At 39.2% G+C, this 22,643-nt stretch overlaps 2 protein-coding genes across 2 annotated transcripts; one reads left to right on the forward strand and one right to left on the reverse strand.

Moving 5' to 3' along the window:
• Positions 1-832: 832 nt before the first annotated feature.
• LOC141673471 (putative protease Do-like 14) lies at positions 833-2,055 on the forward strand. The gene is made up of 2 exons (XM_074480222.1): positions 833-1,196; positions 1,256-2,055. Exons 1-2 carry the CDS (start codon positions 833-835, stop codon positions 2,053-2,055), a joined length of 1,164 nt encoding a protein of 387 aa, XP_074336323.1.
• A 403-nt stretch (positions 2,056-2,458) lies between these two features.
• Positions 2,459-6,382, reverse strand: LOC141672431 (plastidal glycolate/glycerate translocator 1, chloroplastic-like). The gene is made up of 8 exons (XM_074479039.1): positions 6,077-6,382; positions 5,668-5,983; positions 4,974-5,235; positions 4,724-4,839; positions 4,117-4,226; positions 3,597-3,774; positions 3,118-3,247; positions 2,459-2,875 (listed from the first exon to the last, which is right to left on the reverse strand). Exons 1-8 carry the CDS (start codon positions 6,344-6,346, stop codon positions 2,725-2,727), a joined length of 1,533 nt encoding a protein of 510 aa, XP_074335140.1. The 5' UTR covers positions 6,347-6,382; the 3' UTR covers positions 2,459-2,724.
• Between the last annotated feature and the right edge of the window lie 16,261 nt (positions 6,383-22,643).

Raw genomic sequence — 22,643 nt, forward strand, 5'->3', positions numbered from 1 at the left:
GACATGATAAAAATTTTAGAAAAAAATAAATTTATTTTGTTTGTTATTTTGACAATCAACCACTTGTTTGAATAATACTTGTAACTAGTGTTTAGTCTCGTATTCATGTTTTGATTTTTTTAAAAATATTTATAGATGATCTAACCGTACAGATGTTAATATCTACATATTTTAGTGACATGGCAAAAGTTTTAGAAAAAAATAAATGTATTTGGTTTGTTATTTTAACAGTCAACCGGTGTTTTGACCTTTACTTGTAACTAGTGTTTAGTCTCGTATTAATGTTTCGATTTTTTTAAAAATATTTATGAATGATCCAACCGTACGGATGTTAAGATCAATATATTTTAGTGATATGGCAAAAATTTTAGAAAAAAATAAGAGTATTTGGTGTATTATTTTAATAGTCAACCGGTGTTTTGACCAGAATTTTTTAATTCGGCTCGGCTCGGCTCATCTCGTTTTGATGGAGAAAGCTCGTGTTCGGCTCGACTCGATTTTGTTCGATAAAAGCTCGTGTTCGGCTCGTTCGTTAACGAGCTCGAACACAGGTTTTTGTTCGTTAAGAAAGCTCGGCTCGGCTCGGCTCGTCAGAAAAAAATTAAAACTCGGCTCGGTTCGATCAAAACTCGGCTCGGCTCGGTTCGTGAACAGCTATACATGGAGCATTGTGTTATATAAGTTACATCCCTCTCAAGGAAAAAACCCTAGTTCCTCAAAAATATTACGATCGGAATCGCCAGTGATGGCTAGATTTGAGTCGCAATAATCTTGTATTACGAAGGAATAAATAGTTATTGTGTGCTTCTTTTAATCAACTCATCAAGTAGCCATGGATGATAGTGAACAAGTAGATATGGATGATAGTCAACAATGGTTGAGATTTTTAATACCTTACTCCTTGAAACAACACTTCCCTAGTTTCTGGTCAAGTATTCAGAAACACGATGAGTCCGCTCCTCCTCTTAAAGGCCTACGGAAATTGTCGCCCACTGTTTTTCACAGGTTCAAGTCCGACAACCACAAGGACGATGGACTTAGCCATGCAGTTCTGAAAGTTGCACCTTACGTAGTGTCTGTATCGCTTTTCTGTGGGGTGCGTAGGCTACATGATTGTTCGGGTTTCATTATTGGTTGGGATGATGGTAATGGCCAAGCTACAGTTATCCTTCTGCCAAAATCACGAGGCTACGAAAGTGAGAGAATTATTATGTTGCTGTTCGACTTGCTAGTGGAAATATTCTTTTGGCCGAAGAGGACTATGTTGATTTTTATCACAACATAGTGACTCTTAAGGTGAAGTCGGATGCAAAAATAGAACCGTTAGATCTTAATTTATCTACTGGAGGGCCTCAAGAGAGTGTAGGACAAGTTGTGTCTGCTTTGGGAAGAGATTTCTACACTTGCAGACTGATGGAAACTAGTGGAATATGTTGCGAGGATTATCCTTATTTTGGATGTGAGCTGCTTGTTAGCTCAATTTGTAGCAGTAGTGGGAAACATGAAGGAGGACCGCTCATTACTAAGATGGGTAATGTGGTTGGCATCAGCTTTTCCGATGGCTCTGGATGTGTTCATCCTCTTCCGACATCAGTAATCCGTTCATGCCTCGACAAATGGAATTCTAGTGGCGGCAGCATTATCATAAGACCTTGGTTTGGGATGACTGTAATTGATATCAGTCAGCTCCCTCGTGCTGAATTGAAAACAATAACTAAAGTTTCTGGTGATGGTACTATTGTTCTAAATACTACTGTTGTAAAAGAGGTGTATGAAGGGTCGCCAGCTGATAAAGTCGGAGTGCATCCTGGAGATACACTCTATACTTTGGAGAAGAGTCGGAACAAAATCACTATAAAATCTGCTTCTCAGTATGCCCAAGAACTAAGTAACATATCTGACGAATTGAGTGTCTATAGTCCCGAAAAAACTCCTCTGGATATCAGGGTGTTGGTACATGGATATGATTCTCATATTTGTAAAGTTGTGCATGCCGAGAATCTTCAAGTCAATGATAGGAGGTTCTGTTCTAGTTGGGGAGATGAGCCATCCTAATTACACGTACATGAAACCTCTGTTTGGGTCTCAAACAGAAGCTCCACATGAAGTTGATGGTGCAGATGAATATGGAATTAACACTGGTGTCATTTCGGAGCCTATATGGTCCGAATGATACTGGAACAAACGACAATGTATCCTTGTACTCGGAGTGTTATTTTGAAGCACAGTTTTAGCTTTGAGGTATTTGCAATATGGCAATTGACAGCACCTCTTAAAGGTCGTCAATGTTCTTATTTATAAATTATAAGTTTACAGCTTATATCTATTTAAGTGTGTGTCTGCATATTTCAGCTTTAAGCTGCATTCTATCTTATGCCCATATGTAGCTATGTGACATTTTGCTGATTTTATATACAACTGCTGATTGCGCAAAAAAAAATCTCTCTCAAGAAAAATATAGTTTAGAACTTTTAAATAACTTAGCTTTGTGATGACAAACATAACAGACCACAGAACATATGTATGTAAAAACAAATGCCTAATATAAATATTAAGTGGATGGATGTGAAAATTGTAAAAATCAGCATTTCGAATTATGTACACCATTCTGCAACTGGTCATATGTAGGTGATCAGCGGCTTCGGTCTCATAATACTCGGACTAAATCATGGACTATTGTGACATTCAAACTGAGTTGCAGTATTCAATCAAAGTGTCGATCTTTCAGCCAACTATTGCAAGCAGGCTTTGCCTGACTACTGGAATTGAGCAGAAGATAGAACCAAATATACCGGTTAGAGCATAAGCAATGGCACAAAATGGGAGAGCTTCGGGTTCCTTTGCTGACAATGCTGCTGTTCCCAATCCATGAGCACTGCAACAGAACCAAGAAAATGCGATGAGCTTTTGGGATTTACAATGGTTTTCCGTTTCCCCATTGTTTTAGGTGACATACATTCTGTTTGAATTAACATCGAGATCAACCAGATTTTATTCTTTTAGTTTATCCATCCATGGCTGTAATTGTTAAACTACAAATGACATTTCTGACAGCATTGTCATATGTAGATATTGGTTATACATGGTCAGATTTGTTTTGCCTACAGAATTACATACCTAGACGCGGTTGCAATTCCTCGAGCAATAGGATCATCAAATCGGAGTTTGTCAAGCATCACCTGTACAAAATTTGCTCCTACCAAACCAGTTACTACGACAACCGCAGCAGTGAGGGATGAATTGGCACCTATAACAGCATGGGAAGGAAGAACTCAAGTGAAGAGAGAGATATGGAAATTAAGTCAATTGATAGATGATTGAAAACGTATTTAAACCCTGGGATTTGTACAAGCAGAAGTGAACAAAAGGAGGTAATAATGCTAAAACTCATTGCTTGAACTCTTATTTTATGATAATTGTGAAGTCACTGAAATATAATGTGCATATATTAGATTCTTCAGTTAATTACAAACATTTAAAAATAATTGCTCTCCACAAAATAAACACATCCATGCAAATTATTTTAGATTTACATATCTATACAGAAGAATAGGAAAATCAGCTTATATATAGATTAGTTGGGCTTTGTTTCATACCTTCAAACAATGATACAATACTGAGCGCTAGTGCCACCGTAATACATCTGGGTAGAACTGAAATAGTCAGAGATGGTTCTAGTCCAACAAGTCGCCCCATAAATGCGGTGGAATACAATGAAAACAAAGTTGAGATAATAACAGATGTGAAAATCTCAGCCGCGTGTCTCTTAACAAGCTGGAAAAAAAATCAGAGATTGTTACAGCAAGAAACATTGTTGACCTAATATACTGTCTAGCAGTAAGGCAGTAAAAAAATAATGGCTTGACATGGAAAATTAAGAATCTGGTTCTCTTCAAGAGTCTGGGTGGTAAAATTTTTAGTACTTATAATCTTCTGATCACAATACTTATCTACCTAAAGAGCCAAATGCTTTTATGTACATATAAAATTCTTTTATAAGCTCTCCTTTGTTCGAATAAGATAAAATTTGTAATTAGACCTTCCGGCGCTTGTCATATATATAAGGTAAAATAATTCTACTTGCTCATCAGAAAGGGTAAAAATGATGAATTTTACCTTCCTCTGTTTAAACATTGAGAAGGCAAACGAAAGAATAACAGATCCTAAAAATCCCATTAGAATATCACCAGCTCCAGGATTGGATGAGACTTTTGTAAGGTAATGCCCTGCACAAGTTGGTTTACGAGATATTAAGATACAAAGATAAGGAGAATATATGTGCAGGCAACTTGATAGAATAACATAATTATCATGCATAATCTTTTAAAAGAAATTAAACATGGAAAACATTGGCATGTTCTCTTGTTCATACATAAGAAACCAAACTTTTTAAATTGGTCTAGCATTAAGACCTTGATCTAGAAAGAGAACATCTACGTATTTACAATTTGTCAAAGATATTGAAAGTTTAAACACACCCATTCTCACTGAGTCATGCCCTAGGACACTTCATACACTGACAAAAAGTGAGTCAACCAACTTGATCTGACAAATTTTCTATTTGCACAAGTTCTCTGGAAAAATAGGAGTTTATTTTATCTAAATTGCTGCAAGTTCAGATTTTTGATTAGGAGGTTTCATCTTTATTCAGTTTCTCTTTCAACAATAAGAGGCATAGAACAGCTTATTACAGTCTGCAACTCTACAAAGGTTAGACGTGTACCCAGAATAGGATATATTCCAGACTTGGAAACATATCCAAAAGCATATGCTGCAAGGTCGGCAGATAAAGCACAACAAACAATGGGATGGAGAACCTTCTTCGCACCAGATGGCAGCCTGAAGTAATATTAATCCAACAACATAAGAATCAGAGTATAAAGAGTATACATGTCAAAAGGTGAACTGGAAAAAAAGGCTCTTCTATGAGATGTAAGCAGCAGTAGATTTTAGAGAAGGTTTAAGAAATTCACCCAGAACCAAATATATAGCCTAACACTGTAGATGCAAGAAGAAATGGTAAGCATGTTCTAGCAGGTGTTCCAAGTAGTGTTGGGTAAAAGTATGCCCCTGCAAATGATGCAACAAAGAGCCCACTCCAAGCCCACAATTCTAAGGGAGAAAATGGAGAAGGCTTTGACATGGGTTCAGCAGGTATCATTTCTGTTTTAACCATCTTTCTTACAGATATAGCTGTGTAACCTGCAACTGCGAGCGAAGCTAGCCAACCTCCAACTGCAGAGAGCCAATAAAATGTGATATGCTGACGAATTAAGATTTAAGTTCTCTGGCAGAAGAAATAGCAGGAAGCATGGTTATTAAGTATTCTCTTACTATTAGCTGTTTGAAGCTTCAGTAATAGAATCACTAAAAAATTAGCTGCTTGAAGCTTCAATAATAGAATCACTTAAAAAAAATATCGCCTACTAGTTCTAGTGTTCTACTAATTACCCGGGCTTCTTTAAAGAAAAAGTCGCTCTAATTAAATATTCAAGGTATAAAGGTAACAAATGCATACATCTTACCCTCCTCATAACTTTCTCTACGAGTGAGATATGATAAGTATGTTCAATTTTGTTGATCTACTATTTAGCAATATAGGGTCTTTTAATTACAGAAATATCCATGATAACAAACTACATTCTAATTCGGATGTAAAATTGTTACCAATGATGAAGGCGATTTTTAGTCCTGAAGCTGCAGGAATATCTTGAACAGCAATAGGCAAAACCACCAATGAAGGAACATAAAACAAGGGAAGCCACCTCTGAATAAACAGAAGTGCAGGCTCAAAAAACTCCATCACTCCAGTCGCTAAGCCCGGGCTCGTCACATCAAGAATCACTAGTACAGAAAATATACAAAACATCCCAAACAATGCACTAGGAAACTTAATAGCAGCAGCAACAAAAGCCTGTTTCAAGTACTTGTCCATTGCAAGTATAATTCCTAGTGACACAACCAAATGTAGTACTCCAACCACCTAAAGATCGAAAATTTAACAAACCCTATCAAACAAAATCATCAAAAAAATACATAAATAAAACAAACACATTGTAACAATATTATTACATACACTTTGCAGCCCATTGGAGGTTGCACTAGCATCACTGCTTGAAGATTTCACCGAAACGAGTCGGGTAGAATGCCCCAATTGCAAAAACTTGGAATTAGTATCAATAACTGAAATGGGTGTCCAAGGTTTATTGACATTGTGTCTATTATGTAATTTTTGAGCATAAAAATTGAGTATTTTTGGTGGGTTTTTTTGTGGGAAAATTCTTGAATTTGAGTGATTTGAAAGAGAAAAAGATGAAAATCTTGGGACAGCTGAAAGAGTAGCCATTGATGGAGATACTAAGAAAGTGTAGGTGGGAAAAAGATGACATATTGTTGGGATTTAATTAGAGTGAAATATGTGTGGATATGAAAGAATAAAGAAGATGAGTCTTTTTGTGAAATGAATGGATAGATCAAAGCAGAAACATTCCCGGGAATTTTGAAAATTAACAGTTGGTTTAGTTGGTCCCACCAGTTTAACCGGATTACTATGGGCCCAAATTCACTTTGTTGGTCAAGCCAAATTTTTTATTTGCTTTTACGAAGTCGAGCAGATTTACTCACAACCACGTGCCTCTACTTATATTCAAATACTATCTCGAATTAATTTACATTTATATAGAAATAATTTTTTTAATATAATAAATGATTATTTAAATTTTTCACCAGATTGTTTTACTTTTTTCTTTTTTTCATTAATATAATTAGAGCGATATTAGATAACTTAAATGGTAAGAGTTTATTTTTTATTTTAGAGTTCGATTTTAACTTATCCCGAGAATTTTTGAGATTATATATTTATTGTAAGTTATATGATCCGAATTAATAAAAAAAATAAAACTAAATCATCATAACAAAAACATTTGAAATTTGTTTGTAGGGATATGTAGGGATGACAATCAGGTCGGTCAAAACGGGTTTTGCAAAAACCAAATCTGAACCCGATCGTCTTGGCTAAATCCGAACCTGAACCCGAAAAGACCCGAATTATCAAACCCGAACCCGAAACCATGTGTTTTATTCGGGTTCGGGTTTGTAGATTTTTTCCAAATTACACCTTGATTCTCACAAATTTTATTGAAAGATTAATAGGATTTTATTCGAACAAAGGGCTCATAACGATACTAAAATTTTGGGGTTGAATTAGAGGATTCAAAGTAGGCAATGGATCAGAATTCTAAGGATAAAATTGTTGGTTAAAAAATGCAACAATCTTGGCCTATAGTATATTTGTACGAACTCTACTACTGAAAACATGTTTAACGATGATAGTTGAGTAATGTTAGACTTTTTTTTGCTAAATAAGTAATGTTAGACTTTAATGCAATAGTTTATACAAAGTATAGTCTTTTTACTACTAATATTGGTAATATATGATATCATATATTATATTAATACTTTCAAAATATAAAATATTATTTATATTTTAACACGGGGTTCGGGTCGGAACGAAATGGGTTTCCGATTTTCGGGTCGGGTTCGAAATGGTATGCCTTGAACCCAAACCCGACCTGAAAAAAGTTCGGGTTTAAAAATCATACTCAAACCCCAACCTAAAGCCGAAATATTCGAGTTCGGTAAAACTCGATCGGATCGGTACGGATCGGGTATCCATCGGATTGGTACGGATCGGGTATCCATCGGTTCGAACAAATTGTCATCCCTAGGGATATGCATCGTGTCATTTCGGGGTCGGGGAGTACTATCCCCGCCCCTTGATCCCCGAACACATCTTGAATCCCAAACGGGAATTCTTTTCATTATCGATCTCCGTCGGAATGGGGATTCCCACGGGAATGTGAGAAATAATTTAAAATAATAATTTTATATTTTTAGTATATTTTTTAAATAACAAACAATCTACTAATTAATAATATATAAAAATATTGTTAATATCTCATATTTTTAAAATCATATTAAAATTGATTTATAATGTAAATGAATGATAAATTAAAAATAAATATTATATTATAATGTTAAAAATTGATCAATAAAATTATAGATTATTTTAATTTATTATAATTTTTTATAAAAAAAAATATTTAAAAAAATATATACCTCGTATATATATAATAATAATAATAATCGAGGGAATTTATAAATATGAAGTGAGTGAAACAAATTGAAAATGAATATGAGGTGAGTGAAACAAATATGAGATGATGACATTTTTTAAAATTTTATAATAAAATTACAAAAACTAAATAAAAGGGAGGCACGTAAAAAATATAAAACAACATTTTATATACTTAAAAATTAAGGTAATAAGAAAAGAATTTGATAAAAAAAGAGAATATGGCTTATCTAATTAAAGTAATATTTGTGTTCGGTCTCTCTTTTATATGGGTGTTTTCGTAGGGTTGGTTGGCTGAAAGAATTTTTTCGTCCTTATTTGATGAAGCACGTAAGATGGGGATTGGGTTAAGGGAGTGAAATTTGGTTCTTCCCGAATCTGTCTGGGGGGAGCCTTTTGATCTGTAGGGAAATTCCTCTGCCCCTACCTCTGAAATCTTCCATCCCATCTACTTGCATTGCCCTTCAGCCGGACGAGGAAGATTCTCCTCGAGCGAAAGAGTAGTAGGTCCAGACTCTCTCATCAGTGGCCATGTAGGTATACTGTAAGCCTCGAAAAGATCCGTGGATTTCTGGTTGCATAACTCCTTACAACAATCTCGACACTCTAGTAATTCATATTGCGATGAAGGAATCAACAGCACTAGTCTGTTTTGATTCTTTAACTTTTGAAGCCGCAGTTTTGAACTTTTCAATGTAATCCCGTAGGGTTTCACCCTGCTCATGCTTTATATTTTTTAGAGATATAGTATGAACTGCGTGAGGGGTGTTGACACGGAACTTTGATAGAAACAATACTTTAAATTCTTCCCAAGAGCTTATTGACTTAGGAGGTAGGCTTGAGAACCACGTCATGGCGTATGCTTTGAATGTAGATATAAACAATCGGCATTTGGTGATATCATTGTACCTATGACATATCATTAAATTCTCTTAATAATCAAGTGATCATTTGGGTCAGAAGTACCGTTAAATGATTCCAAGCCGGTGATTTTTACTCCAAGATTGAAGGGAGTAGCCTTCAGGGCTTTAGTGAAGGGTGACCCTCCTACGACCATATCGACAACAGCTCCTGGGTACAAACCTTCCAGTCTATCTAGGCGGGTCATCATATCCTCATGTCTTCCCATAGGGGTTTCGGCGCGATATACCCTACTTGGCTGGTAAGGGGACCTTCTTACCCTTCAGGCAGGCGTAGACAACCTATTGGGACCCTTCTTCATGTGAAGCACCATTACTTGATGATTTCGAGGATAAAGACCTTCGGGCCCTACGGGGAGGATGTTCTCCATATTGAAGGGTACTATTGAAAGAGATGTGTCCTAAGTCCAATCATGTATGATGATTTAGGAATAACTTTTATGTAATCTTTTTTGATTTCATTGATATTAATAAAAGACTTGTTTTGGTTTTATTGCGGGCTTTATCTATTTAAGTGTTTAAATAAGATATACCATAGTTTAGAGTAAAGCTTTTTATGGATTATGATGAGATCATAATAATGAGACCTAAAAGATGATAACTCTAAACTTAAATATTTCCTAGTCGTAGGATTACTAACTGGTAATTAGTAATCCGCAAAGATCGGTACATACTATGCTTGCTTCATTATGAATGATGTTTGTTCTCATAGACATTTGTGTGGTGACACTATAGCTAGTATGTAGGTGCTTATTATAAAAATAAGTTCACTGAACATGACTCACACAGCTGAACAACTGATGGAGTTCACTCACGTGTCAGCAGTTGTTCACATAGTGATAGTTGTACAAGTATCCTTAGACTTGAGGTCATCATAGTCATCTTGTGTACACTGAACTATGCTTTGGTTTAGTTCTTAGTCTCCAGGGACAATTATAACGGCTCTACTGGGTATAGGAATTTGTACACGAAGATATTGTATGATCAATAAAGGATCTACCCCTTCCAGTGAAGGAAGAGAATGTTCAATGCTGATCCACTTATGCTAGTTCAGGAATCTCTGGCCAGAGTGAATGAAATTAGAAAGGAGTTTCTAATTTACATTAAATAGAACTAAGTATAGTGAATGGGAAAGCAAATGATTAAATAAGATAGGTTTGACACAAGTTCCATGCCTTGTATTTAATCGTGATATTGCAGGGTAGAAGGAATTGATTGTACGATAACTACTCACCGAATAGGTTCTTGGTATTCTAAGCAGTGAATTCGTATTATCCGGATAGTTGCGATATGCTGAGAAGTATCCCTCACGATGTTGAATAAATATGATTAATTTATTAATTAATCATATTTAATGAATTAGGGAATTTATATAAATAATGATAAAATAGTTTTATTATTATTTATTTCTACTACCGGCTTAATATTGAACCTACAGGGTCACACCATAAAAGAGAATGATTTAATGGTGGAGGAATTAATTAATAATGGCTGGTAATTATTTATTTGTGAAATAAATAATTAATTAGCAGATTTAATAATTGATTAAATGAGATTTAATTAATTTTTAATATTATTAATTAAGAATTTAATTTTGGAAATTAAATCAAGTGAGAGAATTATTTTTCTAAAGTGTTTAGAAAAGGGATTAATGATTAAAATATGTTTTAATTATTAGTTAATTGGTTAATAAGAATAATCAATTAAAGGGTTAATAATAATAATATTTTATGGAAAATTTTCAGCTGAAAATTTTGCCTATAAATATACTATTATAAACCCTATTTGCCTCAACCCAAATAATTAACCCTAATTCTAAAGTAGAATAAGAGGGAGGCAACTAATTCTCTCAACCTCTTCCTCCTCCATTACATTGATCTCTTGGTGGATACCGGTGGAGTGCTTCACACTTGAGGAGCAGCTGTTAGGGATCTCCGCTCATCGTTCTTGGATCGCTATTAAAGACCTCCATCTTTTCATTAACGTAAAGCTTCTTAAGGTAAACATACTGAACTACGAATTAAATATTATTTTTCGCATGGATCCTGCGGAGGGTTTCGGTTTTTTTAAGATTTAAATTTACGTTTTCGTTGCGTTTATGTGCTAAAAACCCTTCAATGGAAGCAGAGCTACTTGCGAAAAGTTTTTAATTCGTTTATGTGTTTAACTGTTTTCGATATATGAACATGTACGTGATTCGCCATGATTTGATGTTGAAATAATATGCTTATATATGTATGGTTTTGAATATATGATATTCATGTGAGTTGTATAATCATAAGATGATTATGTAATCTGTATATATATTGATATATACATGATTTATGTTTGTTATAATTATGAGAATCATATTAGATACGGATTCTGAATTGGCTGCTGCAGATTTGCTGAAATCTGAGTCTGGTGTCCGATTTACGCAAACGAATACCCTATTCCATAGGTAAACGAGCGTCTGAACAAAACTGATAGCTAAAGCTATCAACGACTCGTCTGTAAGGCGTTTGAGGGTCGTTTACTTCCCGTAAACAGTGATTCTTGTTTTTCTTATTTGATTCTGATTTTTCTGATTTTTGTCATATTTTTTTTATGATTAGATCATGGATAATATGATATGTTAAGATCAGATTATGTGTTTTAACATGCTTTTATGTGTTGTATGAGCATGGTGGATGGTTATGGCCTTTCGACCTTAGTGTAATGATTTTGGTTTTGGTTTTAAATACGACTTGCATGTCGTCAATCTTTGTAATCATAAATCTCGAATGTAACTCGAGTTATTCTTGTAAGTTCATTAGATTAGTTTTACTTCCAATCATGTAATGTAATTGAAGACTCAAGAAGGCTATCCAATGGAGGTGATACAAAGAAGAAGACGAGACATACAAGAAGTCTAAACAAAGAAGAAGACTTATGTAATAAGTAGTTGTATTTATTTCCATCACCATATTAGCTTGACCTTGATCTTTGTCATGAGCTTGATAAAGATCACATAGGATGGGGCCATAACCAAACACATTTACTTTATTGCACTTTATATTTACTTGTTTATTTAATTTTATATATTAGATATATGCATATGTTTACCATGCGATGATAGATTTAGGTGAACTTAAATCAATATAAGGCGTGCTCTAGAAAATCTAGAATAGGAATCGTTTCTTGCCTTAACAATAATATTATGAATACAATCATGAGATTCTTGTGTTTATGAAACACGTAATTAAATATGAATTTTCAATATTGAGAGAAAGGATTGATAGGAATAAATAAATTATGATTAAATACTGCAAGGTGTGGGCTGCTAGGCCCAATAAAAAGATATATAATACTCAGACCGGAAAGGTTAAGCCTGATGGACCAGATCAGGCCTGATGGAATAAAGAAGGCCCAAAAGCCCTGATTATTAATTAATTTCATAATTAATTAATAAGGCAAAAATCAGCTATTGAGAAGGGTCCCGGTAAGGATATAAATCCTTATAGATTATCCTCAAGGGGACCTAAAAGGATAAGGAATCAGTTTCCTACTATTTAGGACTCCTAAGTCCATTCTAATTATGAGACTTGCCCACCAAGTCTCCTATACCAAGTCCAATTCAAGGACTCCCAACATCTATATAAGGGGCCTCACCCCAAAAATCAGAACTACGTTTTTTGGCTTGATTCTCTAATTCACAGAGATACGTAGGCATCTCGTAAAGGCAGAGTTAAGCTACGAAACACGAGAGCAGCCATTAAAGGCCTTGAGCTCCCGAACCTTAGCAATAAATATAGCAAATAATAACCTTAGTTTTTTATCCATAACATTTGGCGCCGTCTGTGGGAAGCACAACAACAACCATGGCGAAAACACGGAGAACAATCAGAGCTCTGGAGGAAGGAACACCATCAGGGACAACTCAGGTGATTTCGTCCACCGTGGAGATTCCTCCCCACTCAACTTATGCACCTGCTCAAGGGGAAGCCCAGACAGGGGCAACTCAACCTCAACCACAAGGTACAGCTCCCCCGACTATTCAAGGTACAAATCCTCAAGTTCAACAAGTACATATACCTATGAATTCTCGACCCATCGGGTATGAATATTCAACTATTGTTACTACTAACCCCCCTTATGGGATGCCCCTTCACCCTGAGGTTGGAGGAAGCGGATATGCTGGACGAAGCGAAGCACGAGGGCAGTCGCCCCCTATATACGAGGTTTGGGTCCTATCCCTGAGGATCGGGAATTTTCTGGTCCTTACACTGAGAGAGACTCCGAATCTTCGGATGATGAAGTGGCCCCGAGAAGGAGGCGTCCTGGCAAAGAGCCAATGACCGATGGAAGGCAACACCCTCAAAGCACCCCAGGGGCGAATCCCCAAGAAGTGTAGGAAAGGATCAGGGCTCATGAGGCCGAGATCCAAAGGCTGAGGCGTGATTTGGAGGCTCACCAGGCCATCAGACCCCAGATACCTCCTAGGGGGAGAAATCCTCCTCCTGTCATAGACCTGGATGGTCCGGTGCAAAGAAGGGCTGTTGTCCCAAGAACTGATACAAGCAACCTACTTCCCCTTGGAGATCCTGATGATCCAACTCCGCCCTTCACAAAAGAGATAATCAATGCCCATATCTCAAGGAAATTCAAGATGCCCACTATCAAAGCCTATGATGGCACGGGAGACCCCGCGAATCATGTTAGGACATTCTCTAATGCACTGCTGTTGCAACTCGTGAATGATGCTATAAAGTGTCGGGCCTTCCCTCAAACCCTGTCGGGTATGGCTCAAAGATGGTACAGTCGTCTGCCCCCAAATTCTATTGGATCATTCAGAGAATTAAGTCAGGCTTTTATTAAGCAATTCATCAGTGGAAGAGTCCATGAGAAAAGTTCAGCATCTCTTATGAGTCTTGTGCAGGGAGCTAAGGAATCCTTGAGAGATTACCTGAATCGTTTCACAAAGGAGGCTTTAAAAGTCCCGGACCTTGATGATAAGGTAGCCATGATAGCGCTGCAACAAGGAACTAGGGACGAGTTTTTTAAGATGTCCTTGGCCAAACGTCCCCCTGAAAGCATATTGCAGCTCCAAGAGAGGGCAGGGAAGTATATTAAAGTTGAAGAAAGCATGAGGAAGACCGTAGTAAGTAATGAGCCCACCGGAGGCAAGAAGCGAAAAACTGATCTGGAGTATATCGCAAAGGACAAATATCCTAGAACCGAACAAAACCCTGATTCAACCCCCAAGAAGGGAGGACATGGGCAAAAGTTCACTGAATACGCTAAGTTGAATGCTTCTAGAAGTCAGATTTTGATGGAAATTGAGAAAGACAGAGATATTCGCTGGCCTAAGCCCTTGAAGGCTGATCCCGCCAAGCTAGATAAGAGCAAGTACTGCAGGTTTCACAAAGATGTTGGCCATGACACCGATGAGTGTAGGCAATTGAAGGATGAAATTGAGTTCCTCATTCGAAAAGGAAGATTAAACAAATACACTGGAGAAGGAGGGGACAGGAATAATAGTGGAAGGAAGAACTTTGAAGATCGTAGGAGGGACCAAGACGATCAGGGGCGAAACCCCCAACCTAGAGGACCAGTTATAAACACCATTTATGGAGGGCCGAGACCTCGGGGGCATGTGATAAACACGATCTTTGGAGGTCCAACTGCTGCTGGATTGTCCAAAAATTCCAGAAAGGCATATACTAGAGAGGTTATGCATATTATAGGAGAAGCCCCGAAAAGGGCCAGGACAGAAGTAACATTGGCTTTTGATGATTCTGACCTAGAGGGAGTCAAGTTTCCTCATGACGACCCGCTGGTCATAACACCGATAATAGGAAACAGCCCAGTCAAGAGGGTTCTTGTTGATAATGGTGCTTCTGTGGATATCTTGCTCCATGACGCCTTTCTAAGGATGGGGTATAACGATTCCCAGTTAACACCTACCGATATGCCGATATATGGATTTGCTGGAGTAGAGTGTCCTGTGGAAGGAATAATCAAGTAGCCAACCACCATAGGTACGGAACCAAGGCAAGCAACGCAGATGCTGGATTTCGTAGTGGTAAAGGCTAGTTCAACTTATAATGCTATCATGGGTAGAACAGGGATACATGCTTTCAAGGCAGTCCCCTCTTCCTACCATTCAGTCATTAAGTTTCCCACCCGAAACGGGATTGGAGAAGAGAGAGGAGATCAAAAAATGGCTAGAAGCTGTTATGTGGCCTCTTTGAGGGCGGATGGAGTCGGGGGGCAGGTTCTTCCTATTGAAGATATGGATGTCCGAGAAAATGATGAGAAGAGAGGAAAGCCAGCAGAAGACTTGTTTTCTATTCCTTTAGACCCCGAGAAGTCTGAGAGGATGACTTTCATTGGAGCCACATTAAAGGATCCCCTTAGAGGGAAGTTGGTGGAATTTTTGCAAGAAAATAGTGATGTCTTTGCATGGTCAGCAGCTGATATGCCAGGCATAGACCCAGAGCTGATTACTCACAAGCTAAACATGGATCCAAGTCGGAAGACAGTGAAACAAAAGAAAAGAAATTTTGCCCCGGAGAGACAAGAGGCTATAAAGCAGGAAGTAGAAAAGCTTTTAGAGGCTGGTTTCATTGAGGAGATTCAATTTCCAGAGTGGTTAGCAAACCCTGTAATGGTGAAGAAGGCTAATGGAAAGTGGAGGATGTGTATAGACTTTACTGATCTGAATGATGCATGCCCTAAAGACTGTTTTCCGCTGCCAAGAATTGATACTTTGATTGATGCCACTGCTGGACATGAGATGCTGAGTTTCATGGATGGATTTAGCGGATACAACCAGATCAAAATGCATAAGGATGACATTCCAAAGGTATCATTCATCACTGACTTTGGTGTTTATTGTTATCTTGTTATGGCGTTTGGTCTCAAGAATGCAGGAGCCACCTATCAAAGGTTGGTAAACAAAATTTTTAAGGATCTTATTGGTAAGACTATGGAAGTCTACGTTGATGACATGTTAGTCAAGAGTCTAGTAAAGACTGATCACATAACCCATTTAAGGGAAGCTTTTGAGGTCCTGAGGTACCACAAGATGATGTTGAATCCTACGAAGTGTGCTTTCGGAGTAGGATCTGGAAAATTCTTGGGATTAATGGTCTCAAAAAGGGGAATTGAGGCTAACCCCGATAAAATAAAGGCGATCCTGGACATGGAACCACCAAAAACCATCAAGGATGTTCAGAAGCTCACAGGAAGGGTTGCTGTGCTAGGACGATTCATCTCCAAGTCAGGAGACAAGTGCTTGTCATTTTTCAAGTCACTAAAGAGCATCAAAAACTTTGTATGGAGTGAGGAAAATCAGAAGGCATTTGAAGAGTTAAAGAAGTATATGGGCCAGGCCCCGTTGTTGGCCAAGCCAGTTCTGAATGAAGTTTTATTCTTGTACTTGGCTGTTTCAGAGAGCGCCTTGAGCGCGGTGTTGGTTAAGGAGGAACTAAAAGTCCAGAAACCCGTATACTATGTCAGCAAAATTTTACATGGTGCTGAGTTGAATTATTCAACTATTGAGAAATTCGCTCTAGCCTTGGTAATGGCTTCAAGAAAACTGCGTCCTTACTTTCAAGCTCATCGGATTGAGGTGCTAACGAATCAACCACTGAGAAATATCATTCACAGTCCCAAGGCAAGTGGGAGATTGATTAAGTGGGCAATAGAGTTGGGAGAGTTCGATCTCAAGTATAAGCCACGTACGGCCATAAAAGCCCAGGCACTAGCTGACTTCGTGGTGGAATGTACCATACTCAACCAAGAAGTCGGGGGGCAGGAAGATGCCATACCTCAAGACCAGGGAGATGATAATGAAAGCAAAGGGAAGGATGATAAAGAGTATTGGGTTCTCTATTTTGATGGAGCATCAAAAACAAACTCCAGTGGAGCAGGGTTGGTTTTGCAAAGCCCTGATGGGTTCTTAATTGAGTATGCTATGAAGCTAGACTTCCCAACCATAAATAATGAGGCAGAATATGAAGCCCTGATAGCTGGCCTTGGTCTAGCTGGGACACTTAGAGTCAAAAACTTAAAGGTCCGCGGAGACTCAAAGTTGATCATATCCCAGGTAAAGGGAGAATTTGAGGCAAGGGATGATACGATGGCTAAGTATGTACGCCTAGTAAGGGCTGTGATGACCCAATTTAATGAATGCCATGTTGAACACATTCCAAGGGAAGAAAATGCTAAGGCGGATGCGCTATCAAAGTTTGCTTCATCTGAGATAGAAGAAAGTTCAGGAAGTGTATACTTCTGTGTATTGAAGACACGAAGCATAGATGTTAAGCTTGTGGCTCCCATAGGCCTGGGGACGTCATGGATTGATCCCATCAAGGCTCACATTCAGACCGGTTGGTTGCCAAGTTATGCAACTGAAGCACGGAAGTTAACTATTCGAGCACTAAGGTAATCTTTGATAGATGGGATTCTGTATAAAAGATCTTTCGTGGTTCCTTACTTAAGGTGTCTCAGGCCCGATGAGGCACGCTTGGCTCTTGAGGAAGTGCATGAAGGTATTTGTGGGCAACACCTGGGGGGCAGGGCCTTGGCTCATAAGATAACCCGTTTAGGCTTCTATTGGCCAGAAATGATGGCTGATGCCAAAGAATATGTGAAGAAGTGTGATCGCTGTCAGAAGCATGCACCAGTTGTTAGACAACCCCCCGAGATGCTGACCTCTATCAACTCCCCAATTCCCTTTGCTATGTGGGGGATGGATATTCTAGGGCCTTTTCCTATGGCCACGGCACAAAGGAAGTTTCTGATTGTAGCCATTGATTATTTCACTAAGTGGATTGAAGCCAAGCCCTTGGCCAAAATCACAACTAAGCAGGTTGCACAATTCCTGTGGGAAAACATTATGTGCCGATATGGAATTCCCCGTATCCTCGTCACTGACAATGGAACACAATTCAACAATGAGGAATTCAAGAAGTATTGTGAAGAAAATGAAATTGAGTTACGGTTCACCTCTGTGGCTCACCCGCAAGCCAATGGGCAAGCGGAGGTAGCAAATCAGATAATCCTGGATGGACTACGGAAGAGGATCGAGAAGTCAAGAAATAATTGGGTGGATGAGATACTTCCAATACTATGGGCCTATATGACTACCTGTAGAGTCACGACTGGAGCAACTCCCTTCATGTTGGCATATGGGGCAGAAGCAGTTGTTTCCGTGGAGATATCACATTCTTCTCCAAGAATTCAAGCTTTCAATGCTGGGGAAAATGAGGAAGGGCAAAGGTTGGCGCTGGACTTAATTGATGAAGTGCGAGATAAGGCACATGCAAAGATAGTAGAGTATCAGAAAAAGGCTTCGTTCTACTACAACCTAAGGGTTAAAGAAAGGTTCTTCAAACAGGGTGACCTAGTCTTGAGGAAGGTGGAAGCTTCTGGTGTAGGGCAGAAAGGGAAACTTGCCCCAAATTGGGAAGGGCCGTACAAAGTCAAGAGCGTTCAGGGTAGAGGAACCTACAAGCTGGAGACTATGGATGGCTTTGAAGTCCCGAGAACTTGGCATGCGCAAAACCTGAAGGTTTACTATGTGTAAAGCCATTAAACATGATTCTCACTTGGCAAGTAGGTTGAAAAGCACCTTGAAGCTTTGATTGCTTAGGATTTACATGTTTTAGCTTTATTTTTAGGAGTGGTGTAAGGGATGAACCTCAAGAGTTGCCGTAAACCTGTTTTACAATTATTTAGTTCATCTTATTATAGAACTATTTGATTCGTATTATTATATGATCAAGTTTGCTTATCTATTTTAGTACAAGTACGGGTAAAATAGGAGATAGTTTTTAAAGCTAGCAAGCTAACAGTACAAGTACTTGAAAAGGATAGTAGAAAAGCAAACAAATAACTTAAAATAGCATAATAAGCCCCGAAGGGTAATAAGTTCTGAATACGATTATGTCAATACATAGAAAGCCACAATGGGCCAGACAAGAAAAACAAAATACTCAAAGATCCTTGAAGAAGTCATCATCGATATTTCCTTCATCGGCAGCAGAAGAAGGAACTGGCACAGGATCAGCACCTCGAGGAGAAACAGCTGCGGCCTCAGCAGAAGTAGTAAGAGTAGGAGAAAGAGGGATATCATCAAGAAGAGGCTCTTTCCCAGGAATATCAGGGACTGGATAGGCAGTGAGAGTCACCTCCGGAATCTTCTTCCCAATCTCCTCTACTATCTGCTCCCAACAGCTAGAAAAGGTCTCCGGGAAGTTAGCATCGTACTCAGCATTTAGGACATCCTGAAAGTCCTGAGATGCCTTATACTCAGCTATCACCTCAGCTCGAGCCCTTTGAGCATCCAGCTCCAGCTTACAAACTTTCTCCTTTTCATCCTCCAGCTCCTTCTCTACCTCACGGAAACGAGTGAAGTTGGCCTCGGAAGCCTTGAGGTACCTATCCCTGTCTCTCTCAGCAATAGTTAGGCTGGTCCTCACATCCTTCAAATTGTGAAGGGCAGCCTGGAGATAGGTATTCATCTACACAAACATATCAAAGTACAGTAAGTAAAAAAAAACAGATAAAAAAGGAAGAGGCTTACAGAAGCCACGGCCTGAGCACCCAGACGCTCAATCTGTAGGTCATCAGAAGACTCTACAATCTCAGCCCTGTCACGAGGCGTGATCACACTCTCAGACCAAACGGCGGCAGCCTCGGAACTCCCTACCACCGTGTCCCTCCTCTGAAGGCCCCAAGTGACGGTGAAAGGAGAGGTATCTTCATCAAGGCTAAGAGGCCTCTGGGATAAAAAGGTAAGGACGGCCTCCTGAACTGTGACTGAAGGGCCGTCACCAATCCTAACCCGCTTGTCGCGGTGGGTCTCAACAGCAGAGCCCCTGGTAGCACGGGCCTCCCGCTTCTTGAAGATCGTGTCCAAAGCTGCCCTAGCTGCAGGCAAATACAGGCACATAAGAAGAAGGACAAATAGAGAATGGAGAAAATAGAACAAAAAGGGGAAAGAAATACCCTCGGGACCAAGGTCACTTAGACCTAAACCTTACAAATTACCCTCTGAAAGGATGAGAGCGCAATGGTGCAAGTTATCAGCAGTAATGGCCTTGATGGTCGCATCCTCATCTATCCCCAATTTTAGGTCTCTTAAAGACCCGTCTATACTTTTTGAGAAGTCGGGCCTGAAAAAATGGTCCCAACCCTCCTCGGAATCCAGAAATACATAAAACCACTCACTCTTCCATGTTGGATACGAGTCGGGGTTGGTGCCAGAAATAAAGCAGGAACGGGCCAAGGATCTATGAACTATTTTGACCCATCCTTGGTCCTCAGAAGCATTTACAAATTTAAATAAATAACGAAAGACACAAACATTTGGCTCAAAACCGTGTTTACGAGATTGGGCCATATAACAGTGAATAAAACGCCAAGAGTTGGGTGTGAGTTGGGTCGGACAGACTCGGGCCTCAGCCAAAAGGCGAAAAACAAAGGGATGAGGAGGTAGGCGAAAACCAGCATAGAAGGTTTCCTTATAGACCCGAATGGCCCCAGGCTTTGGGTAGCAGACCCTATCATTTGGGCCTGGAGCCTCGGCCCTATAAGGGTGAGAGATGCCAAAAAGGCGGGCTATGGTACCTACTTGATCTGGACCAAATCTAGAAGGATAATTATATGCATCTAAGTGTAACATGTTAGGAAAGGCTTGCCCGAATTCGGTTAAAAGATCCCTAAGAGAAATAACTGAGGAATGTACAAGAGATATTTTACCTCGGCTGGCCCTAGAGGGACGGGCAACAACTTGGGGGACATGGGAGTGAGATGAATCAGAATCCGCCATGGATGAAGACAAAAACCCAGGAAGCTCTTGAAGGTAAGTGAAGAAGATGAAGATTCAAACGGAATCTTCAAAATAAGCCCAAAAAGCGGCAGAGTAGAAAGCCGGAAATCACTTTGAGGTGGCGATTCTTGAGAGACTAATTGCAGAATAGAAGTTAAGAGATTTTTGTGAAAGTAAAGTGTGAGAAATGAACTCACACTCCACCTCTTATATAGAAGAACTTAAGGATGCACAAACGTGCCTGGGCCTAAAAAAAGGCGGGAAGCCCATAAAATTTGAATTTTGAAAAGATTTGCAATCAAAAATCAAAGTTCATTGAACGAATCAAGGCTCGAAAAGCCTCAACAACGCCTAGGATGTATTGTCCCTAGCCGTTGTTAGAAGTGTGGCTCCTAGGCGTGGTCCAACAACGCCCAGGAAGCATCAGTCTTTAACAACGCCCAGGGTGCATTGTCCCTAGCCGTTGTAAGAAGTGTGGCTCCTAGGCGTGGTCCAACAACGCCCAGGAAGCATCAGTCTTCAACAACGCCCAGGGTGCATTGTCCCTAGCCGTTGTTAGAAGTGTGGCTCCTAGGCGTGGTCCAACAACGCCCAGGAAGCATCTGTCTTCAACAACGCCCAGGGTGCATTGTCCCTAGCCGTTGTTAGAAGTATGGCTCCTAGGCTTGGTCCAACAACGCCCAGGAAGCATCAGCCTCCAACAACGCCCAGGACGCAAGTTTCCTAGACGTTGTTAGGAAACTGTCTCCTAGGCGTGGATCAACAACGCCCAGGAAGCATCAGCCTCCAACAACGCCCAGGACGCAAGTTTCCTAGACGTTGTTAGGAAATTGTCTCCTAGGCGTGGATCAACAACGCCCAGGAAGCATCAGCCTCCAACAACGCCCAGGACGTAAGTTTTCTAGACGTTGTTAGGAAACTGTCTCCTAGGCGTGGATCAACAACGCCCAGGAAGCATCAGCCTCCAACAACGCCCAGGACGCAAGTTTCCTAGACGTTGTTAGGAAACTATCTCCTAGGCGTGGATCAACAACGCCCAGGAAGCATCAGCCTCCAACAACGCCCAGGACGCAAGTTTCCTAGACGTTGTTAGGAAACTGTCTCCTAGGCGTGGATCAACAACGCCTAGGATGTATTGAGCAGCAAAAGTTCTATTATTTAATCAGAAAATTAGGGAAAATCCAGAAATTAAAGGAAAAATCCCAGAAAAATAGGAAAAATCCAGAAATTAAAGGAAAAATCCCAGAAAATTAGGGAAAATCCAGAAATTAAAGGAAAAATCCCAGAAAATTAGGGAAAAATCCAGAAATTAAAGGAAAAATCCCGGAAAAATAGGAAAAATCCAGAAATTAAAGGAAAAATCCCAGAAAATTAGGGAAAATCCAGAAATTAAAGGAAAAATCCCAGAAAATTAGGGAAAACCCAGAAATTAAAGGAAAAATCCCAGAAAATTAGGGAAAAATCCAGAAATTAAAGGAAAAATCCCAGAAAATTAGGGAAAATCCAGAAATTAAAGGAAAAATCCCAGAAAATTAGGGAAAATCCCGGAAATAAGGGAAAAATTCCTGGAATTAAGATAATTCCTGAATAAAAGGAAAATTCATTGTAAATGTGTAGGTCGCTCCACACTTTACGTGAAAACGAAACCCTGTAAGGGAATAAACAAACTTAACTTCTGCGAAACCTAATCAATGTTTCCCAAAAGTTGGGGGGCAAATGATAGGAATAAATAAATTATGATTAAATACTGCAAGGTGTGGGCTGCTAGGCCCAATAAAAAGATATATAA

The sequence above is a fragment of the Apium graveolens genome, chromosome 7 (assembly GCF_009905375.1).
Source record: "Apium graveolens cultivar Ventura chromosome 7, ASM990537v1, whole genome shotgun sequence".
Taxonomy (NCBI): Eukaryota; Viridiplantae; Streptophyta; class Magnoliopsida; order Apiales; family Apiaceae; genus Apium; species Apium graveolens.